This window comes from Pseudorca crassidens, chromosome 11, assembly GCF_039906515.1.
Source record: "Pseudorca crassidens isolate mPseCra1 chromosome 11, mPseCra1.hap1, whole genome shotgun sequence".
Lineage (NCBI taxonomy): Eukaryota > Metazoa > Chordata > Mammalia > Artiodactyla > Delphinidae > Pseudorca > Pseudorca crassidens.
The window spans coordinates 26,630,836-26,647,013 of record NC_090306.1 but is presented as its reverse complement, the minus strand read 5'-3'; the positions used below and the strand labels follow the sequence as shown (position 1 = coordinate 26,647,013).

The window sequence follows — 16,178 nt, the reverse complement described above, 5'->3', positions numbered from 1 at the left end:
CTCTGTCCAGGGCAATCTTCCCCAAGTCAATGGTGTGGTTTACTCCTTCCCATCATTCAGGTTTCTGCTCAGACGTCACCTCAAAGAGGCTTAATCCTAATAGTATGTTGGAATTTAACTGCCAATATATTACAATGTTCCTATGGAAATATTTATATAGTACTTTAATCTAGGATTCCAGTGAGGACAAACACAAAACTCTGGACTTCAGTCTTGAAGAGATTCTTACGACCTAATGAGGAGAAAAAATTAAACTAATTTTAACTAAATTAAACTAATTAGACTAATGCTCTGTGACAGTACAAAATGTGCTCGTCTTGTTCTCTGCTTTATCCCCACCTCTGAGCACAGCACTTGACATGTGACAGTGCTCAATAAATAGCTGAGGAGCAATGAATAACTCATCGTGATAGTGATCATGACAGTAATTCAATAATAGCAGCTAACATTTATTAACTGCCAGAAACTACATTAAGCCCTTTACATTGATTATCTTGTTTCATACTGATAATAATTCCAAAATAGGGACCCCACAAATAGAGAAATTGAGGCTTAGAAACTTATATAATGGGGCCAATGTAACGTGGCTAACAAATAATAAAGCCCGTGTTCAAACCGTGAAGTCTGACTCTAAATTCTGTAGTCTTAACCCCACATTATAATAATACACTGGAACAGGAAGGATGGAGTGAGAAACAGGTGAGCAGGCCACATACAAAACGTGGGAAGAGGGCTTCCCTGGTGGCGTAGTGGTTGAGAGTCCGCCTGCCGATGCAGGGGACATGGGTTCGTGTCCCGGTCTGGGAAGATCCCACATGCCACGGAGCGGCTAGGCCCCGTGAGCCATGGCCACTGAGCCTGCGCGTCCGGAGCCTGTGCTCCGCAACGGGAGAGGCCACAGCAGTGAGAGGCCCGCGTACCACAAAAAAAAAAAAAAAAAAGTGTGGGAAGAAAGTCCAGGGCTGGCATCTTCGTCAGCACAAGCAGAGGTTATGGGGTGAGGGCTCATGAGGGATGTGGGGAGAGGGCACAGCAGAAAGGTCCATGGACAATGCTGAGATGTGTGTTACTGTCTCCCTTCACTGTACTCCTCCCAGATACTGCTGATCTGGACTGGAGAACGGGAACAGGGAATAACAGTAAGAAAGTAAGTAAGAAAGCAATAAGAGAAGAAAAAAGACACAGTAAAGTTTATCAGCACAGGAAGGAAAGGAAAAATCTGGTACGGGAAAATGTCATATAAAAGTTGGAGGTTGTCAGTATAAGTAAATGTGACACACTCCACCGCTGATATCTGCCTTCTAGGAGCGTATACCTTAGGCCTAATTTCTCCAAAAGTCCTTGAAGATTTGAATCAAACTGCCCTCCTTTTCCTGAACACATCAGTGTCCAGCAACACAGTGGAAAGATCCTTAGCAGATCCTCTGAACCAAACTTTGGACTTACTTAGGATTTTTGGAAAGGACCACTTTGGATGACAAGTAAGAATTTCCTGTAATAAGTGATATCCAGGGGATATGTGTGTGTGTGGAGGGGTATAGGATAAGGTGGGGAGGGAAGGTTTAGTAAAAGCAGTGGTTCAACCAATAAGTAGCAGATTCCTGTAGATGACAAACCATGGGGAGAAACAGTTGGCCTTGCAGTGTCATTGGGAAAAAACAATGTTCAGTTTTGTGAGAAAATGTTATTTACTTCTTCTAAAATCCTAAAGTCTTTCATAGGTCAAAAATCCTAGTTTCTCTTACTCTCAAAAAATGGAAACAAAAACAAAAAATGGAATAATAAACCACAGTAAAAAATAAATAAATAAAGTTCACTTGCTCCAAATACATCCTCCAAATCACTCCTATTAATAAACCAGAGGGCTTCCCTGGTGGCGCAGTGGTTGAGAGTCTGCCTGCCGATGCAGTGGACACGGGTTCATGCCCTGGTCCGGGAAGATCCCACATGCCGCGGAGCAGCTAGGCCCGTGAGCCATGGCCACTGAGCCTGCGTGTCCGGAGCCTGTGCTCTGCAACAGGAGAGGCCACAACAGTGAGAGGCCCGCGTACCACACACACACACACAAAAACGAAAGCAATAAACCAGAGCTACTTAGATTATTGCAAAGAGCAAAACTATGACGCATGGGTAAGGTTTTAATAGTGCCATATGGTCTTACATGACCCCACTGGAACAGACATTGGTTCTTCCTGTCAATTTACTGTGGTAAATCAGAGCCTGCAGAATCTCCCTCTATTCCACCAAGTGCTAGTTTAAGCTGTAATAACTGGGGTAAAATCAGACAGCCACACTGCAGGCACATGGACCTCACTGAACAAGGAATAAAAACTTCCATTCAAGTCCTATAGATCCAATGCAACACTAACCCATACTTTTTAGGGCCTGTTCCTACTGGAAATACCTCATTAAAAACATATAATTATTTTTCGTACTGGCAGTGGACTCTGCCACAGGTAACATCCCTTCAGCAGACTGGCCCAAATGCTCACATTACATCCTATCTGCTCTTAGCCATACATTACATCTCTCCTTAGAGCCAACCTTCAAGTTTTGCATCAAAAGATGACTTTGAATCTGTTAACGCTGGAAGAGTGAAAGAAAACTGATTTGGAAAAATATATTGAAAAAAGTTGATATGGAAAAACTGCATGTTTTGTGTATGGAGAGGAGGAATACAAACAGTGGGTTACCAAAAATAGTGAGGATCAGAGGACTCAGTCTTTGGAATACTGACCCATTCAGGGCTTCCCAAAGCTACCCCCAAATCTGAGGATACAGGCTCTGGCATGCACTATGGATAGGGGTCAGTGCTCCATCCCCTCCTTTTATTATGCAGTCACTGGACATGGCCCTGGGAATCTGCAAACATGCTATTGAATCAACTTGCCATGAGAAACAAAAGAATTTTCAATGGAAATAAATCATTCTAGGAAAGATTACTATAATTTCAGATATAAAAGGTATTAAAAATCCTACTTCTGAGGGGGAGATGTTGAAGTTTAAATATTTATGACTCAAGTTCCCATAATTGATTAAGAACAGAAACTACTTTTCTCTAGAATTTGTTAGTAAATATAGTCTCACAAATGAGGGACACTGCAGTTTTGTACTTGGTCACAATTTCCAGAAGATCTTAAAGTATTTCTAAGCTATGATTCATTACATAAATAATGCACCCTGCAAATAACTATTGAAATCACCTAATGGGAAACCATTCCCAAATATTACACTAGAATGAATGGAAATATTTGGCTTCAAGGATGAAAGTGAAGTTATACATACTGTTTAATTATATACAGACTTTTGGTGATATATAAAAAATCCTTCTGATAAAATTTTTTTTAAATTCTATTTAAGTCAGTGATGGGAATGCTAAGAAAAAAACAATTGAGTGTCATATAAGTAGAAAAGCAACTTATGTGAGCTTTTTTTTATCTTTAAGTGAGAAATATACATTTCGGCTACCTTTGTGAACCGTCAGGACTAAAGAATATAAAATTATAGCTAATAAATACGAATGGAAATTTAGCATGAATTTTGTTATTGCCAGTATCTCTTCACAATCCTAGTACAGTACAGGGGTATGGGGAGAGGGGAAACAGGGATGGAATGGATACAGAAGACCCACATTAAATAAAATGGGTCATAAAGAAGAGATGGGACAGGCCCACAGGAGTTAAATTCAAGCATATGAAGTGAGAAGCAAAGAAACAGAGACAACTTCCTGCGTTTCCAACCCAGATTATCTAGTGACCAATGGAATGACCCCAAGGAGTAACAATACACAGAGTGATATACGCAGATACGCAGGAAATGAGATCTACACAGCACACAATGTGATGAGAAGGCTGGGGCACAGAGCACTGCACACAGGTAATATATAATATAATATAATATAATATGAATGAGAATTCATATTAGGGCAAGATTAGCATTTTAAAAATTCACTCTTTCTAAAGGCCTACCAAACCTAATGGAACAAAATACTCTATTTTTTATTTTAAAATCTGTAACTATCATACTTTTTAAAAAACCAGCTTTCTTCTCCCCCCTGCCTTCTCCCATTGTAAGTTAGCTCTTACCTGCCTCCTTCAAAGCGACTGATGAGATCTGATATCTTACTGGGTTTTTCTTTTGAGACACAAGAAGCAGAGGCAGGTTTAACTTCCTCCATCCTTGGTTTTGCACTAGATAAAGCTTTATGCCTGGGGGTTTGGTGTATATTGGACGAAGGTGAATTCTGCAGGTGTAGTGGCTTTGGAGGCACTGTAGAAAAAGAATTAATAGAATTCAGTATTTCACTGATATTTGTTCCTTAACAAAAGAATTCTGGTGTCCTGAGTGTAAAAATCTTTACCATTATCAACCTTTTGTAAAGGGGTCTGTCAAATTTGTACTGAACCTTAACCAAGAGACCTTTATCTATCTTGGATATTTACTCTGTGTCCTGTAGAAATCCCATCTCCAAGATTCAAGTGGTTCTTTTAATTTTAAGTGACTTTAAATATGGCTTTATTAAACATCTATGGATCTACATATGGCTGTGACATTCCAAACTCTATTAGAGATAACATAGCAGTTATTTATCTACACAGAGAAAGGAAAGCACTAAATTTGAAACTAATTCCTAGACATACATTGCTTGCTATAAAACAGATTTTCTAATAACAGGGTGATAACAGATACACCAGAAACCAGAGCTAGTAGGTTAGACATAAAAGCCAATAAAAAACCCAACGAACAACAGTAATATAATATTGCACTACTTAGAGCATCTTCCCAGTTAAAAGCACCTTATCTCATTTGACCTTAGATGAAATTTTTTCTTTACAGTCCTCTGAGGTAGATCATTATTTGCCTCCTATGTCTATGAAGTCTTAGAGAGCTTAAGTGATTGGCCTGGCGTAACAAGGTTGATCATATTTCATAACTGGTACCCAGATTCTAGCTCCTTCCATTATTAGCACTGCTCCTCATAATACATCTGCAAAAGGTGGTTATAGAAGTTCTGTTACTATTGTCTGCTACATTAATAGTTGCCTAGCATTAATACACCACAAATCATTTGGTTACTAATAAGTCCTCCACTCAATTAATAGAATAGTAACAGATCATTTCCAAAATACTAAAATCTACAGGTTTTCCCTAACAGATGAGAAATTCTGTAGATGAGAAAATATAATATGTCACAAATGTTTAATCAGTACAGGAATTACTTCAATTTTGAAAACCAACACAGTATCATTTTTCTCTTCAATTAACATTCTGGGTAAAAGAATATATAACTATACATGTTTTAACAAATCAACTAGAATCATCTCCTTTTTTCTTTTTTAAACCCTTTTCCTAAATTCTGGAAAAAGGGTGGGGAATCATGTCTTCTTCTAATTACATGCCCCATTTTCCCAGAGCTGTTTACCCTGGTTTTCAGTAATCTCATCTCCTTTATGAACTTAGCTAGCTGACAGCTGCCTGATGCTCACTGGCCCAGATTTCATCATTTCTGTGCCAGTTATCAATTCTTACAGAGAAGGGAGAAAAAAACATATACACACACACATATATACGTGTGTGTGTGTGTGTATATATATATATATATATATATAAACACAATGAGCTACAGGTATAACAATTTACCTCTTTCCCTGTCAACACAAACCAGAAGAAAATTCCAGTGAAAAAATGAAATGCTTCTTTTTATGAAAATGATACTATTTTCCAAGACGTACTTGGGGGTGGGGGTGGGATGGTTAGTATAGTATCCATTGGAAAGGAAGAGGCTTACACAAGTGTGACATTTGTTCATTTTAAGGAAAAAGTTCCTGTGTAGAACAAATATATACCAAATAGTAAACCAGGACAATATTCCACCCCCCCCAATAGTTTTAATATTAGGAATAATTTCAATTTCCTAACTAGAATATTCAAAGAAGTGAATGTGTTCTTTATCATTCTGTGTGTAAAGATTGTTATAAAATAACTCTTCCATCTAGAGTTTACTCAGTGAACATTCCTTCTTTGATACTTGCAAGATGCAAATAAAATGATATGTATCAGCCAGTCAGTTTCTCAGAGATGACTCCACCGACTTTTCCCATCTCAATTATGCCTCTTTTAAACTGCATCATAGCACTGTGTACTTTTTCTCTAAAGTGCTTATAATAAATTATTATATAATTATTAAGTAGTAATAAGCAGCACTAAATAATAGATCAGCAATAAAATATTAAATACATTATAGATATAAAGCTTTCCACAAGTCTGGAGTCCTGTTAGGGTAAGGAATATGTTTGTTTTGATCATAACTATATTCACAGTAACTACCTGCACAGAGCTTGGCAAATTTGTGGACTACATGAAGAAACTAATGTGTCATCAAGGAGCTCATATTCTAATGGGGAGACAGTTTAAAGATGTTGATAAAGCAGAGCACGGGGTACACAGTTAATTTAGAGGCACAGAGGAGGCATCTATTTCAGCAAGAGAGACAATCCAAATGTGTATATTCACTGGTTTATGATACATTTTAAATAAAAGAGCACAAATGCTACATGGTATATGACAAAAATCCCAAGAGGGTCATGAATGGCTAAAGTGTCAGAAACACTGTCTTAGAGGAAAACAATGCATACTCTGATGAAAAGACATAACTGACAAGTGAAAATGATTCTTTTCTCTTACTCTCATCATTTTTGATTTTTCTTTTACACTATGGAGGTCAACATTTCCAAATGCTCTCTGGACATCTCCTAGGTGTCCTATCAGCACCTCTGGTTCATTATGTCTGAAACTCTACTTACTACTTCTTCCCCCTGCAGTCCAAAGGATGTAAACAGAAAAAAGTGTTCAATCTAACCAATAATCAGAGAAATGCAAATTAAATCCACAATACCACTTCAGCCCCATCAGATTAACCAAAATTTCAAAATCTGACAATACCAAATGTCACTGAGGCTGTGAAGAAATGTGAACTAATACATTTTGAGAGGGATTATAAATTAATACAACAGCTAAGATCTCTCCCTCCCTCCCTTCTCTCTCTCTCTCTCCATATATATATATATATATATATACACACACACAAACTTACACGCATATATATATATTTCCAAAATATATATCATAGAGAAATTCTTACATATCTACATAGGGTTTTTAATTTTTTAAAAGTTTTCTTTTGATCCCAACAAATATTTATTGAATACCTATTAAGTTCTGTGCACTTGACCATATCAATGAACAAAGGGAAAGATAAGAAACAAAAAAAATAATAAGTAAACCATGTATCAGAAGGTAGTAAATGCTAAGAGGAAAGGGGAGGGGCTAAAAGAACAACACAGGGGATCTGGCGGGTAGGGAGTGGGGGAAAAGGGCATACTGCAGTATTAAGTAGGGTGTTCAGAGTGGGCCTCTTTGAGAAATTCAGATTTGAACAAAGACTTAAAGAAGTTGAGGGAATTATTTGGGGAAGAGCATTCTACCAGGTGGAGTGAAAGCTAGAGACTAGTGCAGGGCAATGTGACTGGAGCCAAAGGAACAGGCAGAGCAGGTATTGAGGTCAGAGGGAGGGCCTGAGAAGGCAGAACCTGTGGAGTGCTGTAAGGATTTAAATTCCTGTAGAGTTCTGAGCTGAGGGATGATATGACATAGCTTAAATTCCAACAGGACCACACTGGCTGCTAGGTACAGAATGTAGGGAAGTAGGGTAGGATCAGGGTAGGAACAGGGAGAAGGGTTAGTGATGCTGAAAGCTCGGCTTCTGTGCACTGGTGCCGTATTGAATCTCAGAGACAGAGTTTTGGGTGAAGTATAAAAGAATCACTTTATTGCTTTGCTGGGCAAAGGGGGCACAGAGGGCACCTGCCCCAAAAAGCTGTGTCCCAACCTAGGAGGATTTGACGAGGAGTTTTATAGCAATGCGTCAAGGGTGGGATTGCTGATAAGATTAGGGTGTGTGCAGGGCCTGCACTCCTCTAATCTGGTCTCAGGTAATCTTGATGAGTTTCTCTGGTTCCTTTAATGCAGCCTCAGTTGGAATTCTCTGGTATGAAGAAAGCTGACATCTAAAAAAGCTTAAAGACATAGTTCTGTGTATCCCTTGAGGTGGAACCAGGACTTTTCCCCAAGGCTGCACTGTTGTTTCTTGGCTGCCTCTCCCTTGTCTTTGCATCCCTTCCCTTCCCGGATTAGCAAAGGATTAGCAACGGTTGGAATCTGTCCTTTGGAACGCAGAGAAGGTCATGAAGGCTGGAGTCAAGAAACGGGGGACAGAAAGGCTTCAGTGCCCAGGAGCCCCACAGGGTCTTGCTTGGTTTCATTATGAGGTTACTATATAATGGTGTTTAAAATGAGGCAGTGAGAAATAGATTCCAGATATATTTTTAAATTAGTTTTCCTGGGAAAAAAAAAAAAAAAGTAGTTTTCCTGAGAGATTAAACGTGAGGTTTGAGAGAAAGAAAGAAGAATCAAGAATGACTCAGACATTTGGCCTGCCCAACTGGCAGGATGGAACTGTCATCAACTGACACAATAGGTAAAGCAATTTTTGGAGAGATCTGGTAGTCTAGTCAAGGACATGCTAAGTTTGAGATATCTAGATGACTATAAATAAAATGGGCTCTACTATAGCCAATTTTACAGATAGTAAATAAACCAAAAAATTTAATTATTCAGAAATTTCCAAGTATGCAAAATAATTATTGAGAATGAAAAAGAAACTAATTGCCACTGTCTACTGAAAGAAAAATGCATAAGGAAAAGTTATAAATTAAGTTTTATTCAGGGACCTTACTAAGGACTCAAGCCAGGGAGACAGCCTCTCAGCCCTGAAGAACTGCTCCAAAGAGGTAAGGGAAGAACCAAGATATATATGAACTTTTTTTTGCTGGGAAAAACATGTAATCAAGCACAGAATGATTACTGCTCATCACAAAGAATAGACAGACATCTCATGTTAATGATTTTAGTGCTTTTCTATGTAGGGAAGATTCAAGAATCTGGGGTCATTGAAATTTTTCCTTAGATAGGTATCTTAACTTTCTAGGGTATGGTATATCCAAGCAAAGAATGCTTCCTGTTTTTCTCCATCCTAAATTCCCCTCAGGGTGTGCAGTCGGTGGGTTATTAGCTTGATTCCTGTAGAATTGGCATGGCAGTGACACTTTTTTTCTTTACACCAGTTGAAGTTTGGGGACTACCATTTGTAACATATTATACTTTAAGAATGAAACATTACACATAGAATGCTTTACTTTAGAAGCAGATGAAATGAATTACTAAGTTGAGTAAATTGAGTGTATTTACTTAAATTCTTTGAACAATAATGTGGCTTTCAAAGTTGACGAAAATTTTTTAAACATTAAGGCTTAATGATTGAGAAGTGACACTATGTGGACTTTATCAAAATAATTAACTATGGAGAATGTTGTGGATCAAAGCTCCTAAGAGAAAAAGTACAACTATCTTTAATTGCTAAGAAGTTTCAATTATATAATACAGTATTATTGACTATAGCCACTATCTAAATCCTCAGGATTTATTTACTTATTGGTAATTAATAAACACAAAAACATAAACTTGATGTTGTTCCAGACACATTACTACATAATCACCACTAATAAGTCAGTTCTCTCCTTTTAAACATCACCAAAATAAATTGTAACCATGATATTATCAGCACTCCACATGAGAAGCAAACACATAAATAAGATTCAAGTATGAGCCATTTTAGGATCTAGATCAGAGTTTCTCAAACTACTGACATTTCGGGTCAGGTAATTCTTTGTTAGGGCAGAGGAAAAGGCTGGTCTGTGCATTGTAGGATGTTGAGCAGCATCCCTAGCCTCTACCCACCAAATGCCAGTAGCAACTCCCAAATGTTGTCGCAAGCAAAAAAGCCTCCAAGTAATACTCATGGGGTCAAGAGGGGTGCAACAGGCCTGCAAAATTATCTCCAGCTGAGAACCACTGATCTCGAATAACCGTCTTCAACTGAATGAAAATTCCATAATGGACCTTGAAGCCTCAACAGCCTCATCATGCATAACTTATAAGGGAGTTGCAAGGAAGTGGGCAGAAGGGTGTCAGTGTGATAATCCCGAACTCTGAGCAGGAAGTCTCCGCTAGCATCCCCTTCATTTCTCAGCCTCAGTCACCAAAATGGTCCTAAGGATTTGGAGAAATTACAAGTAGCTTCTCTCTACTAGAGGGTGGGAAATACTATCTGTCAGCAATAAGTAGTGCTCAGTCTATTCGGCAGCTGATCTGACAAAACCAAGATGTAGCCTCATTTCAGGACACTGCTCTCTTTATGGCACACAGTCTAAGTTTTAAACAAAGAACAGCCGAAACTAAAAGAGACATGATGATGGAGCAGGATTCATTCAGTAAGTATTACTGAAGGCCTGCTATGCTGTGTGCTAGGCACAGGGGATGTAGTAGTGTAAAAGGCAGATAAAATAACCAACATGGATGAGTTACATATATACTAGACCAATCTGTAATGAATGAGAAAAACCAAAGCAGGGATGATCAAATATGAGATTTAAGGGGTGATGGTGGGGTTAACATTTTAGCTAGGGGGGCCAGGGAAGGGCCAAACAATGAGTGAGAATATTTTGAAAAAGAAGTATAAAGTACTCTATGTAGTTTATTTACTATCTGGAAATACTCTGTCGTTATGTAAAATTATATATATAAACCCATATTCAAGATAGGAAGTAATTATATATATTTAAATAGCAATACATTGACTTCAGTATAACTACAAACAGCAAAAAGCAAGGTCAGTGTTTTCTCCCCTAAAGAATGGGATTATTTGGCACATGGCAGCTCAGAAAGGACACTGCTAGAATTTATCTCAATGAACTAAAAAAACAATGAAGTAATGCAATGCATCTTTCCAAAACAGTCTTTATAAATAATGAAATTCATGCTTTTGATCTGGGCAATTACATAAAATTAAACTGTATTTATTTCTTATATATATTTTTTACCTTATTTGAGGTCAGCTCAGGTCTAATGAGCAATATGGAATTTTGTATTATGCAAATAAAATGGCTTAAATCATGATCAGAAAAATTTCTATTTTCATATTCACAATGTTATAAGGAATATGGCCAAAGATTAAGGTTATAAACTCATGAATGAGCTAGTCATTTGAATCTCTAATTATCTGACCTTGTTTGATAGCCATATCCCATACCACCACCAATAGAGCTAGCAGTGAGAACAAAAAGAAAAATATCCCATAACCTGGAAGACTCCATTTTACCCCCATTAAAGATCTCTTTCAGAAATTCTTAAAACATAAGAACAAGAAAGAGACCAAAGTAAATACAAAATAATCCAAATAAAAATTGATTTTTCCAAAGTATAGTGATTCTGAAAATGTCTAGTATTGTTTCTTGGCTGAATGTTCAGCATTTGATATAAATGAAAATATATTAGAAAGAAACTACACATTAAGCCACAGTGTAGCATAGTTTTGTGTTTGTTACACTTCAAAAGGCCTTGCTCTCAATCATCAGAATTATAATTCTGTGCTTCTTAAAGTTAATGCACAGTTTACTAGAAATTTATTTGTAAAAGAAAGTGGTCACTGAACAAAGCATTCAGAGATTTCCACCATATAATTTTTCCCCTTGTTGGATGCTCAACTCCTGGATAGAGGGACTCTTTTAATTTCTGTGGATGACTTTACTAGGAAGCCTGAAAAGCCCCAGTTCCTTAATATTGCAAAATCACATTCTTGCTAAGTATATTAAAGCACTGTTTTAGAACAATCTGTTTCACAGACCCTCTGACATCTAGCAAGTCATGATGACTTTCCGACACACACGTTAATTTGTTACATATTTATTATGCAAACAGTAAGTTAGGCTCTTGTACTATGTCACGCATAATGCATGAAGAGATCACGTTTCCATTAAGGGGACATGTAAACAATTTATGTAATATGAAAAGAACCATAATAGAGAAATATATAAGATGTTTTAGGAGTAGAAACCCCGCCTGAGTAGGTTCACAGACTGACTTTTCTCCTGAAAAAATAAATGCACCCAGTTCCTCCCATTTAGAGCTTAAAACTCTTTCTTAGTGATCATCATTCTTCTGTGTTGCCTTCATCAATGAAGAAAGCATACAACCTGATCAAAAAAACCCCATCAGCATACCTTGTGGCTTTGGACTTGCAGCTGAGTGTTTTGCTGGAGTTTTCCCATTTATTCCCTGAGCCTCTTCATCATATACATTCTGATCAATCAGTGCGGTTGTGTTGCTTTTCAAGCAAGGTGAAACTATAGTGATCTTTGGACAGGTACTGCTGCCTGGGAGAGTTCAAAAAGAAAGAACAGGTAAATGCAGAGGTGGAACATAACTACATCTCAGGACTTAATTTCTTCTGACTCCATAAAACAAAAACAGTCACAGTTACAAGAGTATGCATTGAAATAATTTTCCCACGTGTGCTGGCCTTGACAAAGAGATTTCCTGAGAAAGCTCTCATTCCACGTGCTTGAGAAACCTTATAATACACGCCGACAGAGACTGCTGACTACTACACACACACACACACACACACACTCTCTCTCTCTCTCTCTCTCTCTCTGCTCTCTCTCTCCCCCCCCCCCACCCCCCGCCCCTTTCCTTGCAGGGCCATGGAAAGGGCAGAATGCAGCTGCTATGATGCAGGTGAAGGAGAGGACCAGAGGGCCCCAGCACTAATCTGTTAAAAGCGTTCCTTTCCAGCATCCAGTCAGTCACCAGTCATTGAGTGGTTCAAAAGAACAAAGCAGGAAAGCATGAACATGACAGCTGACCTAAAGACTCTAGAAGAATTGTTTGATTAAAAATGAAGAAATCACACACACACACACACACACCATGACCCTCTTTCACTAGCTTACTCAGACTCCAAATCAACGTATTATTAATACCCATGTTTTCAAAAAAAAAAAAAAAAAAAAGAATGACAAGAGTATGTAGATAATATTCATATTTAGTTACAACTCAAAAATCTTTGAAACACTGCAGTGCTTTAAAAAACTGAAATACATCATGAAGCACAGATGGAGAACAGATCAATTCTTAGTTCAATTTCTGATACAAGAAGTTAAATACTGAATTCCAGAGACTTTTAAAGAAATCATAGCCAGTGTTTTCTCTTTAAACGCATGCTAAATTTTCCTTTCTTCTAGTTGACATGGTGATATTAACAACAGATTAGACCCTGTTTAGGAGAAAATAAAATTTCTACCAGGAAATTCACTATCGTTAAATAAAAGTATACCATTTAAGAAACTATCATTTGACTAAGAAACAGTTACATTTTTACAGAATCCAAATATTTAAAATGAGAACTATTAGAGATAAAAGGCGTTAATAATTATTCAAAACAAGAAAAGCTAATAAAACCCAATCAACTTTTTGTTGAGTAAAAAAATTCCCTTTTACTTCAATTGATTGGGTAATATTGATTAAAAACTACAATACTGCTTTATTTTCTGTTCTCCCCTTAAAATATATCTAGGTAAAACAAATTTTAGAAGATATTAATAGTTCCAAGTATTGTCTGAGAAGTTATTAGAGACCCAATGCTAAAACACATTAAATGAGTTTCATCAGACACCCTTCTGCTAAAATGGGCTGCCAACTAAATAAAGCATTGTTTAGCCAAATAAAGGCCTTGAATGCAAGATTTAAGGAACATTTGACAGCATATTATAAATTATAAACAGAAGAAATTATAAACAGAAGAAATAAAAGCTCAGTCTTTGAATGTGTGATCCTATCTACCTTCTTAGAAAAACCACATGAAGTAGGCAAAGCATATTCCTAAAATCCACAGTGTACCATCCAACCACTTAGCCTTTTAGGGGCATTAGGATGTTTGTTCCACAATGATCCCAAGAATGGCTTAGTATCTGAAAGGCCACCTGCTGGGGTCTAGTGAAGGATGGCCTTGGGGCAGAAACAGTGAAAAGCCACAGCCCAACTACAAATCAGAGGCAGAAACTGTAACTTGACAGTAAAATGAGACACTGTGAAAGCAAGAATGCAGCTTTAGAGATGATTACAGCAATAAAACTATAAAAGGAGGCAGCTAAGGAGTAAATGAGAAAACAAATTAAACTGAATCTTTAAAAAATAGATCACCACTGTAACATATTAAACGATGAAACTACTTTAATAATTAACCTATTTAGAAACAAAACATGTCTTGAATAAATAATAATTTTTAATTGAAAACTAGGCACTTAATTTCTGGATAGCAAGCTTGCAGGATCTGATGGGTTTACAAGATCATATTTATTAGATAACATCTCAGATGAATGTGATGAAACGCCTGCAGTAGGAGATCAAGTACACATCTATTTTCTTTTGAATCCATTAAAGTCATGATTACATATCTTTTGCCAGTGATAATAAATCCACAGCCAGAAACTTCATTTCAGATCATTATTTAAAACCCATCTCCAAACTTCAGCCATTATCACAAGGTATGAAAATATGGTGAAAGACACAGAAAACACATTCTTAAAAGGTTGTTAAAAAAAAAAAAAGCAAAAACAAATATGCAACAGAGACCATGCAAAGCCCAAAATCTTTACTATTATTTACTAACTGGTCCTTTACAGGAAAAGTTTGCTGACCATGGTCTAGGTCAAACATATAATGGTAAAGGAAGTTTGACTAAAATTAGGCAGCACCATTTCATTAAATCATCTTTTAACATCCTGGATATTAGCAACACAGAGGAATACTTCTTTTTGCTTGTTTATGACTGACTCAGCCTATTCACATTTGGAGACAGTCCTTATTTGGGTACCAGTTGCATAACAGGGACTTGAAACCAAAATTGTAACCAGATGGTCTACCTATTCAAGAAATTTTATATTATAGAGGCTTTCAGATTCCAATTTACCAAGAACCAGTATGAGTGATTAAACACGTATCTCTGGACACAGATACAACCAGTTACATTATGTTAGCACAGGGAGAGGGGTCCTATTTACTGTCTCTTCTTGAGGATTGGTAATCTATTTAGGTACTGGTCTTAACCATTTTGCATTCCTCTGTCTTATGCTTGCTGGGTCATATCTCCTGTAAGAACTGCCTAGACAGATGTAACTGCAGGGTATCCTCAGATATTCTCAGTTAATCCAGCCTCATCTTTGACTGCATAAACCTCCCTGTTCCAACTGGAGAGGTTCCCACTATGGCTTAACTTTCATTTATGTGTCTTTTGCATAGTACTTGTGAGTGGCAGATAATCTCTCTGACTGGTTAGGGTAACTTTGTCTTCTATTTGCAACATTTTGTGTTGGGTTTTGCCAACTTATTCTTGAATGGCTCTTTCACAAATTAAGGTTGGATTTACTCCAAAGCAAAGTCCGTTCACTTCTTGATTCTTCAGGCCTGATCTCTTGTCATGGTATCCATGACCTCAGATCACATCTTTATGACCATGTCTATAGTGCCTCACCCAACCATAATATCTCTCCCAACTGCACCAAGTCTCTAGCCCAGAAGATCTCCATGGACTCCACCCCTCAGGACAAGAGGATCTCTTGATTTAAGAGCACAGAGTAGTTTTCTAAGAGAAACAATCTTCCTAGGTGTATATTGTCCAGAAGAAAAGTGATACTTAAAAAAGAAAAAAAAAAAACTAACAATATTTTGAAATAATCTTAGATTTACAGAAGAGTTGTGCCCAGGCTCTTAGGTTAGCATCTTATGTAACTACAGTATGTTATCAAAACTAAAAATTTAATATTGGTACAATACTAGGCCACAGATTTCATTCAGATTTCACCATTTTTTTCACTAACATTCTTTTTCTGTCACAGGATCCAAACCAAGATATCATGTTGCATTTAGTTCTCCAATCTGTGAGAGTTACTGAGTCTTTGCTCGTCTTTCATGACCCTGGCAGTTTTGAAGAGTACTGGTAAGTATTTTGTAGAATGTCCCTCAAACTGGGTTTCTCTGATGTTTTCTCATGATTAGACTGGGTTTACAGGTTTGGGGGAAGAACATCACAGAGGTGATGTACCCATCTCACTGCATTACATCACTGCATGATACCAACATGATTATCATGTGGTATTAACCTTGGTCACTGAGTAAGGTGATGTCTGACAAGTTTCTACACTGGAAAATATTCTATTTATAAG

At 37.4% G+C, this 16,178-nt stretch overlaps 1 protein-coding gene across 5 annotated transcripts in view; it reads right to left on the bottom strand.

Annotated features, from left to right (window-relative positions):
• FGD4 (FYVE, RhoGEF and PH domain containing 4) overlaps positions 1-16,178 on the bottom strand; it is a 199,473-nt gene that overhangs the window by 56,960 nt on the left and 126,335 nt on the right. For all 5 annotated transcript variants that reach the window (XM_067696109.1, XM_067696108.1, XM_067696111.1 and 2 more), the window contains 2 exons: positions 12,177-12,329; positions 4,086-4,269 (listed from right to left, as the gene is read on the bottom strand). In XM_067696109.1, the coding sequence (XP_067552210.1) occupies positions 4,086-4,269; positions 12,177-12,329 (337 nt within the window). The remainder of the gene's footprint in view (positions 1-4,085; positions 4,270-12,176; positions 12,330-16,178) is intronic.